General features: G+C 45.1%; 1 protein-coding gene across 2 annotated transcripts in view; it reads left to right on the top strand.

Annotated features, from left to right (window-relative positions):
• Positions 1 to 8804: 8804 nt before the first annotated feature.
• Positions 8805 to 18286, top strand: part of LOC112219762 (A disintegrin and metalloproteinase with thrombospondin motifs 6-like) — a 166045-nt gene continuing 156563 nt past the window's right edge. For both annotated transcript variants that reach the window (XM_042302120.1, XM_042302119.1), the window contains exons 1-4: positions 8805 to 9232; positions 11441 to 11960; positions 12574 to 12974; positions 18062 to 18242. In XM_042302120.1, the coding sequence (XP_042158054.1) occupies positions 11858 to 11960; positions 12574 to 12974; positions 18062 to 18242 (685 nt within the window). In that variant the 5' untranslated portion in view covers positions 8805 to 9232; positions 11441 to 11857. The remainder of the gene's footprint in view (positions 9233 to 11440; positions 11961 to 12573; positions 12975 to 18061; positions 18243 to 18286) is intronic.

The following is an 18286-nucleotide window of genomic DNA, read 5'->3' as shown; positions in this document are numbered from 1 at the left end:
TAATTATAGAATAATAATGGATCCCTGTATTCATCTTTCAGTCACAATTATGAGCTGTTAACGCCAAGGTTCAAAGTTTTCCATGAATAGCTACTGCACCCCATGTGATGGTGTCTGTGATAAACATTTGGATCTGGTAGTATTGGTAAGGTTAAATGGTGTTGGGGAAGCTACTCTTAAAACATAGTTTACCAAGAAATGACTTAAGTAGAAGTTAAGGTACACTAAAGCTACCCTTAAAAATTTTTATATAATTTTACTTAACTAAAGTTACTTTGAACAAGTAGTTCACTACATCCAAACTACTTCATGAAAAAGCCTCATATCTAAATCTGAAATGTCACAGACTACAAAAATGCACGACAGATCATTCCGGGGTCAATTGTTAACGGAATGTGTTATTTAGCCAATTAAACACAAAAGTGAGAATTAGGCAGGTCTGATGCCGTTTAGGAAAATGATTGCCTACTTCACCCACATTTTATTTTCCTTTAGCAAAAGAAGTCGTATGTAGTTCCAAGCTTTGAATTGAGTTCAACTACCACTACTTGAAAATGGAGGTAAGTTACTTGCTGAACTACATGAGTCCCCAACACTGGGGTTAAACCAACTTACCATGGTAACGTATCTACCATGAGCAAAGTAATTTAAAAGTAATTTAAAAAAGAATATATACATACACACTCTCATTACAGGTGTGTGTATTAGAGAGAGGGAGCAAAAGAGGGGGAGGAAGGGATTCTGTTTGCACACATTTTGCTTGAAAGGGGTTTTACAGGTGTATGCTATGCTACCATCCTCTTGTGTCAACAATGGTGATTCAAAGGTCAACATACAGTAACATATGATGTTTGATTGTCACATACACCAGCTAGGGGCAGTGAAATGTGTTGTTTTACAGTGCCTTGCTCAAGGCAGTACAACCAAATAAATGATATGTCATATGTTTACTCAAGACTTTATGGTTTTGTGTTTTTATATTTGTTTTTATTTTTATTAGTTTTAAGATTTTGTTTTGAAATAAAAAAAAGGAAAATAAAAAGTTATTGGTCACATACACATATTTAGCAGATGTTATTGCGGGTGTAGCGAAATGCTTGTGTTCCTAGCAGTGCAGTGCGTCTAACAATTCACAAAAATACACACATCTAAAAGTACAATCATGGAATTAATAAATATACTGTGCATTCGGGAAAGTATTCAGACTCCTTCCCCTTTTCCACATTTTGTTACATTACAGCCTTATTCTAAAATGTATTAAATCACATTTTCCTCATCAATCTACACACAATAGCCCACAATGACAAAGTGATAACAGATTTTTTGAAATTGTAGCAAATGTGTGTATATATACAAACTCAGCAAAAAAAGAAATGTCCTCTCACTGTCAACTGCGTTTATTTTCAGCAAACTTAACATGTGTAAATATTTGTAAGAACATAACAAGATTCAACAACTGAGACATACAATAAACAAGTTCCACAGACATGTGACTAACAGAAATTGAATAATGTGTCCCTGAACAAAGGGGGGGGGGGTCAAAATCAAAAGTAACAATCAGTATAGTGTGTGACCACCAACTGCATTAAGTACTGCAGTGCATCTCCTCCTCATGGACTGCACCAGATTTGCCAGTTCTTGCAGTGAGATGTTACCCCACTCTTCCACCAAGGCACCTGCAAGTTCCCAGACATGTCTGGGGGGAATGGCCCTAGCCCTCACCCTCCGATACAACAGGTCCCAGTCGTGCTCAATGGGATTGAGATCCGGGCACTTCGCTGGCCATGGCAGAACACTGACATTCCTGTCTTACAGGAAATCACACACAGAACTAGCAGTATGGCTGGTTGCATTGTCATGCTGGAGGGTCATGTCAGGATGAGCCTGCAGGAAGGGTACCACATGAGGGAGGAGGATGTCTTCCCTGTAACGCACAGCGTTGAGATTGCCTGCAATGACAACAAACTCTGTCCGATGATGCTGTGACACATCGCCCCAGACCATGACGGACCCTCCACTTCCAAATCGATCCCGCTCTAGAGTACAGGCCTCTGTGTAACGCTCATTCCTTCGAAGATAAACGGGAATCCGACCATCACCCCTGGTGAGACAAACTGCGACTCGTCAGTGAAGAGCACTTTTTGCCAGTCCTGTCTGGTCCAGCGACGGTGGGTTTGTGCCCATAGGTGACGTTGTTGCCGGTTATGTCTGGTGAGGACCTGCCTTACACAGGCCTACAAGCCCTCAGTCCAGCATCTCTCAGACTATTGCGGACAACGTGAGCACTGATGGAGGGATTGTGCGTTCCTGGTGTAACTCGGGAAGTTGTTGTTGCCATCCTGTACCTGTCCCTGTGCAGGTGTTGTTACATGTGGTCTGCCACTGCGAGGATGATCAGCTGTCTGTCCTGTCTCCCTGTAGCGCTGTCTTAGGCGTCTTACAATACGGACATTGTAATTTATTACCCTGGCCACATCTGCAGTCCTCATGCCTTCTTGCAGCAGGCCTAAGGCACATTCACACAGATGGGCAGGGACCCTGGGCATCTTTCTTTTGGTGTTTTTCAGAGTCAGTAGAAAGGCCTCTTTAGTGTCCTAAGTTTTCTTAACTGTAACCTTAATTGCCTACCGTCTGTAAGCTGTTAGTGTCATAACGACCGTTCCACAGGTGTATGTTCATCAACTGTGTATGGTTCATTGAACAAGCATGGGAAACACTGTTAAAACCCTTTATAATGAAGTTATTTGGATTTTTACAAATTATCTATGAAAGACAGGGTCCTGAAAAAGGGACGTTTCTTTTTTTGTGGAGTTTATATATATATATATATATACAAAAAAACTGAAATACATTATTTACATATGTATTCAGACCCTTTGCTATGAGATTCGAAATTGAGCTCAGGTGCATCCTGTTTCCATTGATCATTCTTGAGATGTTTCTAAAACTTGATTGGAGTCCACCTGTGGTAAATACAATTGATTGGACATGATTTGAAAAGGCACACACCTGTCTATATAAAGTCTCACAGTTGACCGTGCATGTCAGAGCAAAAACCAAGCCATGAGGTTGAAGGAATTGTCCGTAGAGGACCGAGACAGGATTGTGTCGAGGCTCAGATTTGGGGAAGGGTACCAAAACATTTCTTGAACACAGTGGCTTCTTAAATGGAAGAAGTTTGGAACCACCAAGACTCTTATTAGAGCTGTCCGCCTGTCCAAACAGAGCGATCCAGGGAGAAGGGCCTTGGTCAGGGAGGTGACCAAGAATCCTATGGTCTCTCTGACAGAGCTCCAGAGTTCCTCTGTGAAGATAGGCGAACCTTCCAGAAGGACAACCATCTTTGCAGCACTCCACCAATCAGGCCTTTATGGTGGAGTGGCCAGACGGAAGCCACTCCTCAGTAAAAGGCACATGACAGCCCGCTTGGAATTTACCAAAAGGCACCTAAAGGACTCTCAGACCATGAGAAACAAGATTCCCTGGTCTGATGAAACCAAGATTGAACTATTTGGCCTGAATGTCAAGCTTCACTTCTGGAGGAAACCCTGCACCCTCCCTACAGTGAAGCATGGTGGTGGCAGCATCATGCCGTGGGGATGTTTTTCAGCGGCAGGGACTGGGAGTCTAGTCACAATCGAGGCAAAGATGAACGGAGCAAAGTACAGAGAGATCCTTGATGAAAACCTGCTCCAGAGCGCTCAGGACCTCAGACTGGGGTGAAGGTTCACCTTCAAACAGGACAACAACCCTAAGCACACAGACAAGACAAGACAGGAGTGGCTTTGGGACAAGTCTCTAAATGTCCTTGAGTGGCCCAGCCAAAGCCCGGACTTGAACCCGATTGAACATCTCTGGAGAGACCTGAAAATAGCTGTGCAGCGACACTCCCCATCCAACCTGACAGAGCTTGAGAGGATCTGCAGAGTAGAATGGAAGAAACTCCCCAAAGAAAGGTGTGCCAAGATTGTAGCGTCGTACCCAAGAAGACTCGAGCCTGCAATCACTGCCAAAGGTGCTCCAACAAAGTATTGAGTAAAGAGTCTGAATACTTATGTATACAGTGGGGCAAAAAAGTATTTAGTCAGCCACCAATTGTGCAAGTTCTCCCACTTAAAAAGATGAGAGAGGCCTGTAATTTTCGTCATAGGTACACTTCAACTATGACAGACAAAATTAGAAAAAAAAATCTGGAAAATCACATTGTAGGATTCTTAATGAATTTATTTGCAAATTCTGGTGGAAAATAAGTATTTGGTCACCTACAAACAAGCAAGATTTCTGGCTCTCACAAACCTGTAACTTCTTTAAGAGGCTCCTCTGTCCTCCACTCGTTACCTGTATTAATGTCACCTGTTTGAACTTGTTATCAGTATGAAAGACACCTGTCCACAACCTCAAACAGTCACACTCCAAACTCCACTATGGCCAAGACCAAAGAGCTGTCAAAGGACACCAGAAACAAAATTGTAGACCTGCACCAGGCTGGGAAGACTGAATCTGCAATAGGTAAGCAGCTTGGTTTGAAGAAATCAACTGTGGGAGCAATTATTAGGAAATGGAAGACATACAAGACCACTGATAATCTCCCTCGATCTGGGGCTCCACGCAAGATCTCACCCCGTGGGGTCAAAATGATCACAAGAACGGTGAGCAAAAATCCCAGAACCACACGGGGGGACCTAGTGAATGACCTGCAAAGAGCTGGGACCAAAGTAACAAAGCCTACCATCAGTAACACACTACGCCGCCAGGGACTCAAATCCTGCAGTGCCGACGTGTCCCCCTGCTTAAGCCAGTACTTGTCCAGGCCCGTCTGAAGTTTGCTAGAGAGCATTTGGATTATGCAGAAGAAGATTGGGAGAATGTCATATGGTCAGATGAAACCAAAATATAACTTTTTGGTAAAAACTCAACTTGTCGTGTTTGGAGGACAAAGAATGCTGAGTTGCATCCAAAGAACACCATACCTACTGTGAAGCATGGGGGTGGAAACATCATGCTTTGGGGCTGTTTTTCTGCAAAGGGACCAGGATGACTGATCCGTGTAAAGGAAAGAATGAATGGGGCCATGTATCGTGAGATTTTGAGTGAAAACCTCATTCCATCAGCAAGGGCATTGAAGATGAAACGTGGCTGGGTCTTTCAGCATGACAATGATCCCAAACACACCGCCCGGGCAACGAAGGAGTGGCTTCGTAAGAAGCATTTCAAGGTCCTGGAGTGACCTAGCCAGTCTCCAGATCTCAACCCCATAGAAAATCTTTGGAGGGAGTTGAAAGTCCGTGTTGCCCAGCAACAGCCCCAAAACATCACTGCTCTAGAGGAGATCTGCATGGAGGAATGGGCCAAAATACCAGCAACAGTGTGTGAAAACCTTGTGAAGACTTACAGAAAACATTTGACCTCTGTCATTGCCAACAAAGGGTATATAACAAAGTATTGAGAAACCTTTGTTATTGTCCAAATACTTATTTTCCACTATAATTTGCAAATCAATTCATTAAAAATCCTACAATGTGATTTTATGGATTTTTTTTCTAATTTTGTCTGTCATAGTTGAAGTGTACCTTTGATGAAAATTACAGGCCTCTCTCATCTTTTTAAGTGGGAGAACTTGCACAATTGGTGGCTGACTAAATACTTTTTTGCCCCACTGTATGTGATATTTCAGTTTTTTTTATATACATTTGCAAAAATGTCTAAAATCCTGTTTTTGCTTTGTTGTTATTGGGGTATTGCGTGTAGATTGAAGAGTAAAAAAAACAATTGAATACATTTTAAAATAAGGCTGTGACATAACATTTCCAAAAGGGGAAGGGTTCTGAATACTTTTCCAATGCACTGCATATGAAGATGATACCTTTATGTATCTCTGTGGGTGCTGCTTGCAGAAACATTATTTTGTTGAGTTTACATTTAAATGATAACGTCAATGGTTATGTTCAAGATGATCAAAACCGCAATGTTTCATGGGTAAATTTCGACTGGCTGACTGATCTTCAAATTCTAATGAGTTGTTATTTATGACGCAAGGTGACTTGTAGATCAGTCAGTCAGTCAAGTCCGGGCTTTTGATGCTGTCAAACACGTCCATTCTCAATGTGACATGCCAGATTCAGAAGCTTGAAAACCCGATTAGGAAAAAAAAAAAACGAAAACCCCATTAGATTTTTTCCCACCCAAAACTAAAACTGAACATCATTCATGGTTCATTTTATTTTAGTTTGTTTTGGAGTCAAATATAATAGTTTCAGTCTATTTTAGTTTTTCAAAAAGGTTTATTAATGATTTCATTTCAGTTTATTCCCAGCCTGTTCAACCTCTCTTTCATATCGTCTGAGATCCCCAAGGACTGGAAAGCTGCCGCGGTCATCCCCCTCTTCAAAGGGGGAGACACCCTGGACCCAAACTGTTACAGACCTATATCCATCCTGCCCTGCCTATCGCTGACCATCTCGAATCCCGCCGTACCTTCTCCACTGTGCAATCTGGTTTCCGAGCCGGTAACGGGTGCACCTCAGTCACGCTCAAGGTACTAAACAATATCATAACCGCCATCGATAAAAGACAGTACCGTGCAGCCGTCTTCATCGACCTGGCCTAGGCTTTCGACTCTGTCAATCACCATATTCTTATCGGCAGACTCAGTAGCCTCGGTTTTTCTAATGACTGCCTCGCCTGGTTCACCAACTACTTTGCAGACAGAGTTCAGTGTGTAAAATTGGAGGGCATGTTGTCCGGTTCTCTCGCAGTCTCTATGGGGGTGCCACAGGGTTCAATTCTCGGGCCGACTATTTTCTGTGTAAATATCAATGATGTTGCTCTTGCTGCAGGCGATTACCTGATCCACCTCTATGCAGACGACACCATTCTGTATACTTCTGTCCCTTCCTTGGACACTGTGCTATCTCATCTCCAAACGAGCTTCAATGCCATACAACACTCCTTCCGTGGCCTCCAACTGCTCTTAAACGCTAGTAAAACCAAATGCATGCTTTTCAACCGTTCACTGCCTGCACCCGCACGCCTGACTAGCATCACCACCCTGGATGGTTCCGACCTAGAATATGTGGACATCTATAAGTACCTAGGTGTCTGGCTAGACTGTAAACTCTCCTTCCAGACTCATATCAAACATCTCCAATCCAAAATCAAATCTAGAATCGGCTTTCTATTTCGCAACAAAGCCTCCTTCACTCACGCCGCCAAACTTACCCTAGTAAAACGGACTATCCTACCGATCCTCGACTTCGGCGATGTCATCTACAAAATAGCTTCCATTACTCTACTCAGCATACTGGATGCAGTTTATCACAGTGCCATCCGTTTTGTTACTAAAGCACCTTATACCACCCACCACTGCGACCTGTATGCTCTAGTCGGCTGGCCCTCGCTACATATTCGTCGCCAGACCCACTGGCTCCAGGTCATCTACAAGTCCATGCTAGGTAAAGCTCCGCCTTATCTCAGTTTACTGGTCACGATGGCGACACCCACCCGTAGCACGCGTTCCAGCAGGTGTATCTCACTGATCATCCCTAAAGCCAACACCTCACTTTGCCGCCTTACCTTCCAGTTCTCTGCTGCCTGTGACTGGAACGAATTGCAAAAATCTTTGAAGTTGGAGACTTTTATCTCCCTCACCAACTTTAAACATCTGCTATCTGAGCAGCTAACCGATCGCTGCAGCTGTACATAGTCCATCGGTAAATAGCCCACCCAATTTACCTACCTCATCCCCATACTGTTTTTATTTATTTACTTTTCTGCTCTTTTGCACACCAGTATCTCTACCTGCACATGACCATCTGATCATTTATCACTCCAGTGTTAATCTGCTAAATTGTAATTATTCGCCTACCTCCTCATGCCTTTTGCACACAATGTATATAGACTCTTTTTTTCTACTGTGTTATTGACTTGTTTATTGTTTACTCCATGTGTAACTGTGTTGTTGTCTGTTCACACTGCTATGCTTTATCTTGGCCAGGTCGCAGTTGTAAATGAGAACTTGTTCTCAACTAGCCTACCTGGTTAAATAAAGGTGAAATAAAAAATCTATTTTAAAAGTTGCTATATCGTTTTTGAACACAAGAAGGCGCAACAATCCTTCAAATAGTTCTGTGTTCATCGTCAGAGTGATTCTCCTTCTTAAGTGGGTTACACACTACATTCTGCAAAATTGCTTTGCTATTTGACTCATCTAATTTTTCCCTAGGCCAACTCAGTCACTGTTGCATTTCAGCAACATCACTGGGCAAATAATTGTTTTATTGGTAGACAATATAATTTTATTTAGACCATATCTATTTTTCCATAACAAGAATAAATATAGGATATTGTTAGCTTTGTCAAAAAATTAGACCTGTAGAGTTTTACATATTGTACACTATAGATGGTATACCATAAGAGGCCAAGGTTTTGGGCAGGCTATTAAAGTTAACCAATTTCACTACTATATATATGTTAGTTAGGTCTCCTAATAACCAAACATCCACAGAAAAATAATGTTTTTCTACACCTGTGTATAACTTCGTTGCAATAAACACTTTTAAGTATGCCAAACTTTTTTCTACTGTGATAGTTGGCAAAAACAGTCAATTATGCTACACTTTGTGCTTATAGGTTCTGGTAAAGAGAAGTTCCTGAAACCTATTTGTACCCCCCCCGCACGTGATATTAGATCGGAACATGCGCACAGCTGATGTTAGAATACGCACATCTGCAATGACGTCAGCTGAACCTCCCAGCCTGAAAAAGCTGCCAATTTGAAGCAGCTCAGAACTTGGCTATGGTACCAGACCGGGTATACTGTATTAAAGGGTGCTACCTCAACTCAATTTAGCTGTGTTGCATACACTGTCCTAGATGTAGACTATTTGTTATTATTGTGCAGCATACTACCTGCGTTATCCAAAATAACAACTCAGCAAACACACCAAGTCTATTTTAAAGAGGACAGTTGGGCTATGAATTAGGTCTCCTTATTTTGGAGATAGTTTAAAAGTTATTCTTGGGGATAGACTTTTCTGCTAAGACATTTATGTTCCTCTGTTTTCTCTCTCATGGGGATATAGAGAATGGCATAAACCGAAAAGTGATGGACAGAGGAGAGAAGTCATCTGGCTACTACGGAATTTCAGCGCAGGCGAAGTCTATTGTCTGCACTCTGTAACGTTACTCTACTCTACACAGTTGGGCTTTGCCGCTAACAATGAAGATGAGGACGGTAACTATCTGCTTGTAGTCTATCAGCACTCCATAGACACAACTAGAGAATGCTGTGTGTCTCTCATGCACTTTTAACGGAGCCGCCGCAGATCCCGTTTCTTTCAAATATGTAGGCTAACCATCTTCTTCTTTTTTAACAACAGAAAATGTAGTGATTTATCTTTCACATTGTAGCGTACATCTTTTGGAAAACCTATTTTTGTGATTTGAACTAAATTAGAACTAGATGAAACGTGGAAAAAGTACAACCCTATAGGCACTTGGAATTCCTTACACATACAGTGTTTGGTGAGTAAATGTTGGTTAAAGTTGGATCAACTATTTCTTCCAGCGTTTATTGAAAAATCACGTGTCTCTTAAAACTGGTTTGATGTCTAAGCACTTGGCATAGCCTACTCTATCTGCACTGTTAGAATTTATAACTCACTGAAACAGATCCACATCTGCAAGAACGGTCCGTCTCTGCCTGTGCGTTAAGGCGTCAAACAAACCCATATGACTTGAGCGAGATAGTGTCTGTCACTTCTACAATAGCTAACAATATCTACAATAGCTAACAATAATTATTCCCGGCGTTTTCATACTTTTTTGGGGTAATCCCTAACACAGGAACAGCGTTGAACTGTTGGTATGATATTCCAGTTGTAGTTGAATTACATATCCTCCTAGATTAATTTGAAAGGAGCAGTTTTTTTTTATTTCAGTCGGTCGGTCGGTGTTTGTCTGATGTATTCGGGCTGGGTGCCAAATGTCTGGGTCAGACGGTGTGGCCAAGTAGATGTAGCGCTGCTGTCTGGATATGTGCCGCTAGATGTTCATTATATAGAGTTTACAGAAGGTGCAACACGCCGCTTCCAACACTGGATTCTAGCCACAGACAGATAACCACCCATACTGTCTTTACGCACATCCGATAGATCAGAGGTGATTACTGGAATTTACGCGTTTTCACTTGGACGTAAACTTGGAAACTCGCCTGGACTTGGTTCTAAAAGTATGGCATGCCGTTTATGAGCTGTGTGAGTGAGTGACCCTCTCTTTCTTGAAGAATATCCGGTAATTGGTTTGAAATATAGAACAAGTGATTGATTTATTCATTAGTTGATGGATAGGTTCAATGATAAATGTGTATGTTATTACACTATTATAACACCTTTATTTCTGCGTTATTACACACGCACACACGCACAGAGGGCTTGCTGAGAGCAACGTTAATCTTTTGATTTGCTCCTGGCTGCAGAGAGTCAGTGGGAGAGAGATGCCTAAACCTGTTATAGAGACAGGTGCTGTGTTGACTGAGGAGGCTGGCGGACATCGAAGCACAGGCTGCTTTTGTACTTGATCATCGTCTTGTTGTTGTGACTTGCTGTGGAATATCTGAAAGACTGACTTCTCCTTAGGCTGTGGAGATGGTATGGTGTCACAAACACCGTTAGCCACATGTATGTTGACGTTTATTGTCACGAGTCTAGTCCTGGAGGCAGAACTGAGCGATTTCCTGTTAGTTAATTAAGTCAGCTGCGAAGTCAAAATGGACTATATTGAAAAAATGTAGGAACACCAAAATGTGCTTAATTTAAAGTTAAGGTTAGCAGTGTGATTAGGGTTAAGGTTCTGGTTCGGTTTAAAATGAGATTGTATGACTTTGTGGCCGTGCCAGCTAGCGGCCACTCTGCAGAGCTGCCTCCAGAACAAGATTCATGACGAAAAACGCTATCCTGCTAACCACAAACCATGGCATGCTGGGTAAGCAGGCTACAGGAGGAGGGTATTTCTGTCATGGAGTGTACTGTTGGTGAATATGCTGTGCAGTCGTTAGGCATCATCTTTTTTTCCATGGCTAATTGTAATTTGCAGATTAGAAGTTAAGCCTATGTAGTACACTCTTAGAAAAAAGGGTTCCAAAAGGGTTATTTGGCAGTCCCGATTCGAGAACCCTCTTTTCCCCAGGTAGAATTCTTTTCGGTTCCAAATAGAATGCTTTTTGGTTCCAGGTAGAACTCTTTTGGGTTCCATGTATAACCCTCTGTGGAAAGGGTTCTACATGGAACCCAAAAGGGTTCTACCTGGAACCAAAAAGGGTTTATCAAAGGGTTCTCCTAGGGAACCCCGAACAACCCTTTTAGGTTCTAGATTTTTCTAAGAGTGTAGACTAGTTGTTTTGTAGCAGGTATGCTTATTGAACTATGCAATGGTGTATTCACAGGTATGCAGATGGATTGGTCAAGACAACCTTCCAATATAGATCTAGATCTATAGATTTGCTGCTGTGGACGTGCTTGAAGTGACTGACTGACTGACTGATCTACCGATGGATTCTAGCATCACCGCCTCACATGATGAGTGGCTGACATGAGCTCCAAGGGAAACGCCAGTGAGGTCTGGAAGTGTCTGCTGCCCTCAGGAGGAATCTGAGTGTCTCGGAGACGTTCTCTGGATGAGACCTGGATGAGACAAGAAGAGAAGAAGAAGTAGTGAGAACATTCCCCCCACAGAGGACCCAAACCATGGGCTTGTTATGGTGCCAGGCACGCCGGACTGATCGTGTGTTCCTAGCCCGTCAGTAGCACCACCACCCCCCCTCACCCCTCCTCCCCCAACCCCATGTCAGACCTTTCTCTGAATGATGGAAATTTTGCGGAAGACGCTGACTTGTATATTGATATTGAGCCTGGTGGTGGTCATGGCGTTCTCTGAATTTCAAAGACTTTCGCACAACTCACAAGGTAGGACTGCTCATTGCTTAATTGCACATTTTAACTTGCTTGATTGCAGCCAAGGTGCTAGAACTGCTCTCCTTCAGAGAAACGGATTTGTCCTCCCGGTGAGGCAGGTGTATGCATGGTTGCTGCTCATGGTCAGTGGTCAGTCAGTGAGACATCTGCAACATCTGGTGGCCCTGGCCTGACTGTTATTTTAGAGGGATTTTACCCACTGTAGATCACAACCTGCTAGGCTCTGGAACACTGTAAGGTCATGTCTGTCCTGCCTGTCTGTCCTGCCTGTCTGTCCTGCCTGTCTGTCTGTCTGTCTGTCTGTCTGTCTGTCTGTCTGTCTGTCTGTCTGTCTGTCTGTCTGTCTGTCTGTCTGTCTGTCGGAGTTCCACCATAGACATTCTACATTCTATGAGTTCTACTATCTGTAGGGTGTCATCCTGTTATATTCTGTAATGGCTGGAGCGCCCCCATTGTCTTAAATATGTCACTTCTTCCTGTAGTGTATCAATGTTCTTACTCAGATTCTCATTCTGTGTTCATTTTTCTCTTCCTTGTCCTTTCCTCCTCGTACACCCCTCCTCCAATGGGCTCATCTCTCCCCATCTGTTGTTTTCTGTAAAAGTGGAGTACCTGTCCTACCTGCAGCACTACGAGCTGACTGTGCCGATGCAGGTGGACGAGAACGGGGACTTCCTCAGCTACACTGTGAAACACCACCGGCCCGGTCGCAGGAGACGAACCGCCGACCCAACCAGCACCGCCGTCGGCCCAGAGCCAACCGGCCGCGCCGAACAGGACCCGGCCCAGACCCGAGTCTTCTACAGACTGTCGGCTTACGGAAAGCACTTTAACTTGAACTTGACCCTCAACCCCCAGCTGGTGTCCAAACATTTCACGGTGGAGTACTGGGGGAGAGAGGGCCTGGAGTGGAGACATGACATGGTGGAGAACTGCCACTATGTAGGATACCTGCGGGATCAGTACAGCTCCACCAGAGTAGCGCTCAGTAACTGTAAGGGCTTGGTGAGTACCATGGGTTTCTGGAGTTGATGTGTTTGGTTTGGGTGTGTGTTTGGAAGGAAGCTACTGTTAGCCAGTCAGGGTATTGAAATGTGTGATGGAAGGATGGAAAAGAGGACAACACGATCTGTCTGTTTCCAAGTAGAACAGCCACCAACACTCTACTCCCCTTTATGGGTTTCTGTGACTTTTGTTTAGAGTATGTCTGAATGTATTTCTAGATATTTGAGTGTGTTTGAATATTCTTTGAGTACTTAAGGATCTGTTTTGTGAGGAGGCCAGGAGGCCCCCATTGACCAGTCACAGAGAGTTAATACTATGCCTTCTCTTTGCTCTGGCTACCTCAGACAAACCCTCAGCTCTACTGTCACAGGATTAGACAGAGTGGAGTTTGCTAAATAGCATGTTGGCCTCCTTCCACCTGGCACAGAGCCACTTAGGATAGGGCAAAGTAGGTTAAGGCTAACGGGGGAAAGCTCTCTACAGCAGGGGTTCTTAGGCTTTTTCAGCCTGGGAACATTGAGAAATTCTGTGTTTTCCTGGGACCCAAGGCCATAAAAACATGATCCCTTTTGGGGTCCTAAGCAAGATTTGGTTGACAGCGGAGAAAGAAATTGAAGTTTGAACTTACATTTTGTCATGTTAGTGATTGGAGACAGGTGCAGGAATACGTAATAGGGGGTTTTATATTCTCCACCCAAACAAAAGAGCGAGGTGTAAACCTCTAAAAAATACTCGAGACGAGACCCGTAAAACAAGTGCACAAATACACGTAGCATGGAAGCCGATACAACAGCACAGGTACACAGGACCAAAGGACATGGTAGCAATAACCGACAAGGACAACGGAGAACAGAGGGCACATATATAACATACTAATCAGGGGGAATGGGAACCAGGTGTGCGTAATGAGACAAGATAGTCCTGGGTTGGTGGTAATGAATCCAGTTCAGTGACGCCTAGAAGGCCGGTGACGTAGACCTCCGGAGCTGGTGAACGGAATGAGCAGCAGTACCGGGGGGGATCCGGTGACAGTACCCTCCGACGCACTGCACCAGCAGCGGGACGACACCGGCCTCGGGGACAACCACAGGGACGTGGTGCGGGTCGGTCTGGACGCCGATGGTGAAAATCCCTGGTCAGCGAAGCGTCCAGGATGTGCGTACCCCTACCAGTCGATGAGGTACTGGACGATGAGGTACCCGCACGACGCCTCGAATCCAGGAATTCACGGACAGAGTATGCCGGACCTCCCTCGATGTCCAGAGGAGGAGGCCGGGCTTCACTGTGTCCAGCCTCAGCAAGGAGACCAGGCACCACTGGCCTGAGCAGAGAAACATGAAAAGTCAGGTTAATGCGGTAATCAGCAGGGAGATGCAAATGGTACGTTACCTCATTAACTCTCCTCAGGACTTTAAACGGCCCCACAAACCGCGGGCTCAGCTTCCGGCAGGGCAGGCGGAGGGGCAGGTTCTGGGTGGAGAGCCAGACAGGCGCCTCACTGCGGTGGTGGTCGGCCTGTTCCTTGTGCCGACGCACAGAGATGAGTGTGTGCCGTCCAACGAAGCCGCTGGGGACTTCCTCTCAGCAGGGAGGAAAGAGGAGCGACCACTCTGCTGAAGCCCCTGGATGAACCAATTAGTCCAGGTATCGCTGGACTGCTTTCACGAAGTTGGGGATGGGCCATGACCGGACTGCGCTGACGCGTTGCTCCTCCTTCTCCACTCCGTGGATATGAGGTAGCCCAAAAAGGACACGGACCGCTGGAAAAACAAACACTTATCTTGTTTAACATATAGATCATGCTCCAACAGTTTTCCCAGCACAGATCTGACTAACGAGACATGCTGGGCGCGGTCAGCAGAATAGACCAAAATGTTGTCTATATAAAACACTACGCCACGTCCCAGCATGTCACAAGTTGCGGCACCAGCCCCCACACCATGACCTGCCTCCGTCCCATCTGAGCCGGCCCGCGGAATACCCCTGTACCTCCCGGAGCGCTTTGATGGCGCACCAGCGAGATGCAAGGGATTCCTTCTGCAATGCGATCTGGTACCTCTCCGGGAGAGACAGGGTTGCCACCGTCATCTCGGCACTGACCTGACTGGCCCTGAACTGGGGGGCCGCGGTCTGGGAAACGTCCGGACCCGAGGTCGAGTCCTACGAGCGCTTCACCTCCATCGGCTCTGGCCACTGAGCAGGTGTAGCCATGGGCTCTGGCCACGGAGCAGGTGTAGCCATGGGCTCTGGCCACGGAGCAGGTGTAGCCATGGGCTCTGGCCACGGAGCAGGTGTAGCCATGGGCTCTGGCCATTGAGCAGGCGTAGCCATGGGCTCTGGCCACGGAGCAGGTGTAGCCATGGGCTCTGGCCACTGAGCAGGCGTAGCCATGGGCTCTGGCCACGGAGCAGGTGTAGCCATGGGCTCTGGCCACTGAGCAGGTGTAGCCATGGGCTCTGGCCACGGAGCAGGTGTAGCCATGGGCTCTGGCCACTGAGCAGGTGTAGCCATGGGCTCTGGCCACGGAGCAGGTGTAGCCATGGGCTCTGGCCACGGAGCAGGTGTAGCCATGGGCTCTGGCCACGGAGCAAGTGTAGCCATGGGCTCTGGATTCTGCACAGGTCTTCGCCGGGATCGCAGGAGCTTGTCCAAATGAATCGCCATGCTGATGAGCTGGTCGAGTGACAGGTTGTCATCACGGCAGGCTAATTCCAATAATCGGCAAGGACAATGGGGAACAGAGGGCACATATATAACATACTAATCAGGGGGAATGGGATCCAGGTGTGCGTAATGAGACAAGACAGTGGTAATGAATCCAGTTCAGTGGCGCTTAGAAGGCCGGTGACGTAGACCTCCGGAGCTGGTGAACGGAATGAGCAGCAGTACCGGAGGGCTCCTGCAATTCTAAACATTTTGCCATGGGGTGGAGAGAAATCTTAGCAGATTTAAAGAACATTTCTTTAAATTCTACACATTTTGCCATGACTAATGCCATGTTAATATGATATCTGAGTGAGAGTGACTAACAAAATCAATGGGTCGCCCCAAATTGCATCTTGCATATTCTACTCTTCTAACTCTAAACAGTAAGTTGAGACCTCCTCTGAGTTCCTAGAAATATTTTTTTTTACTCTGACATGTCGCCATGCACCGTTAACATGTCGTCGCGATGCATACTTTAATTAAGAAAGGTTGCTTTACTGGATCATCAGAGCTTTAGTCACAACCAGCCAGCCAGTCCACCCACTATAAAGAACCAACCAGCCAGCCAGCCAGTCCACCCACTATAAAGACCCAACCAGCCAGCCAGCCAGTCCACCCACTATAAAGAACCAACCAGCCAGCCAGTCCACCCACTATAAAGAACCAGCCAACCAGCCAGCCAGCCAGTCCACCCACTATAAAGAACCAACCAGCCAGCCAGTCCACCTACTATACTAGTCCACCAGCTAGTCCAGCTAGCCAGCTAGTCCACCTACCTACTAGAACCAAAAATCCATCCAGTCGTTAGCTAGCCAACAAGCCAGCCAGCCAACCAGCCAGCTCACTATAGCGAACCTAATACATATCCTTCTCAATGGACTGTGACAGATAAGCATGCAGGGCTGTCTTTCTGTTTGCTTACTAAACTGTCGAAGCCAAATCTTGTTTTGGGCACACCAGGTTCCGGTTTCCTCAGATAAACTAATACCCAGTCCCAAATCAACCCCTAGCCCCTAATTAACCCATAGTCATTCCTTGTAGTTCTGAAGGGGTTGGATGAGTGTAGGTAGGCAATATGGTAATAGCTTAACACCCCCTTGGGCTAGGACTCATCTGATAGTGTCAGATCTATGAGAAGTGTATGTTTGGAGGTTAGGGGTTAGCCTAGGGGGTTTTGAACTGGAATTTCTCCAGCGAAATAAGAAAGAAAGCGAATGTGTTGCTTTCTGTTGGCTTTAACGAAGCGGCTAATCATCAAAGCTGAGGTATTGGTCCTCAGGCTGTTGATCTTAGACTGACGGACTGGCCAGACTGTCTTCGTTAAAACTCACTGTTGGAAGCGATTGGAAAAACTCTTATCCCCCCTCATTTACTTTGAAACGTCTCAGAACAAGGAGAAAGCCCTGTTCCTCTGTGCCAATCGCAATCATTTGGAGAAAAACATGTATTGCCGTTCTTGCGGCCAAACGTACTGGCAGCCCCACAGCTCCAGTATCATAAATTGAATTAGTATTAGGTCTGTTTCGCCTCATACCGTTTTAATAGTACCAAAAATGGACAAAACTGAAATGTATCTGTAGTTTAATCTCGTAAATTGCCAGACATCTTGACATCGCACTCTGCTAGGCTTTTATCAAATATTGGTTTCTTGCCGGCGTGTGCCAGGTTGTCATATTTGGTTAATTGGTTTCATTGTGGGTTTTTACTGAGTGATGCAGCGTGCCAATGTTTTTTATAAACACATTCTGAAGTACTTTTTCAATTTATGTTACAAAGAGGGTGTTCGAGGGCAGAGAGCTGTGTACTTTGGTTCCAGTCCCAGTAATTACAGCGTTGTTCTAGGTGTAATTGGTTGTTATAACATGATTTATCAAATTGCTTCAGAGTGTGGGGTGTTTTCACGTCTGACTGCAGTGCGACACACAGAGGAGAGCAGAGCGGAGCTGTGAGTTAGTTGTTCTATGTGTTGTAGCCTGCAATGTTACGTGACCAAGGCTGGAACACACCATTAGCCACTTAGCTCTGACTCGGGGTGCCAATCATTTCACAGATGATTGTGGTTGTGCTGGGGGGGAAAAAAAGCATTCAATCTGGTTGATAATACTCATTAGTATAACAATATTTTGCTGACTATAATGAAAATTATAGGGGGTTATTTGTCAAAGGTCATTTCATATAAACGGCATAAATGGTTCACTGTAAGTCCATTTAGGCTGGTAGGAGTTACTTTTGACAAAAATTGTCAGACATTTTCTATGTAATTATTTTAAAACTACAATAAGACCAATTCAACTGTCGTGTTTATGTGTGCGTGCGTTGTAATGTTGTTTGCCTTGTTCGCTTATAACCTGTCTCTCTCGATGTTCTTGTTTCTCAACAAGCACGGCGTTATTACCACAGAAGAAGAGCAGTATTTAATAGAGCCATTAAAGAATATATCGTCCACCACTTCCAGCCAATGGGACCAGGGAGAAGGACAGCAGCATGTTATTTATAAAAAGTCTTCCATTCCCTCGCCGCGGCAGCAACCCGGCCAACACGAGTTCAGCTGTGGCATCTCAGGTTGGTGACGCATCCTCTTCTCTTCTTCTTCTTCTCCTTTCTCC

This window comes from Oncorhynchus tshawytscha, linkage group LG20 (genome assembly GCF_018296145.1).
Source record: "Oncorhynchus tshawytscha isolate Ot180627B linkage group LG20, Otsh_v2.0, whole genome shotgun sequence".
NCBI lineage: Eukaryota > Metazoa > Chordata > Actinopteri > Salmoniformes > Salmonidae > Oncorhynchus > Oncorhynchus tshawytscha.
The sequence above is the reverse complement of the archived record's forward strand: the minus strand, read 5'-3'. Positions and strand labels throughout refer to the sequence as shown.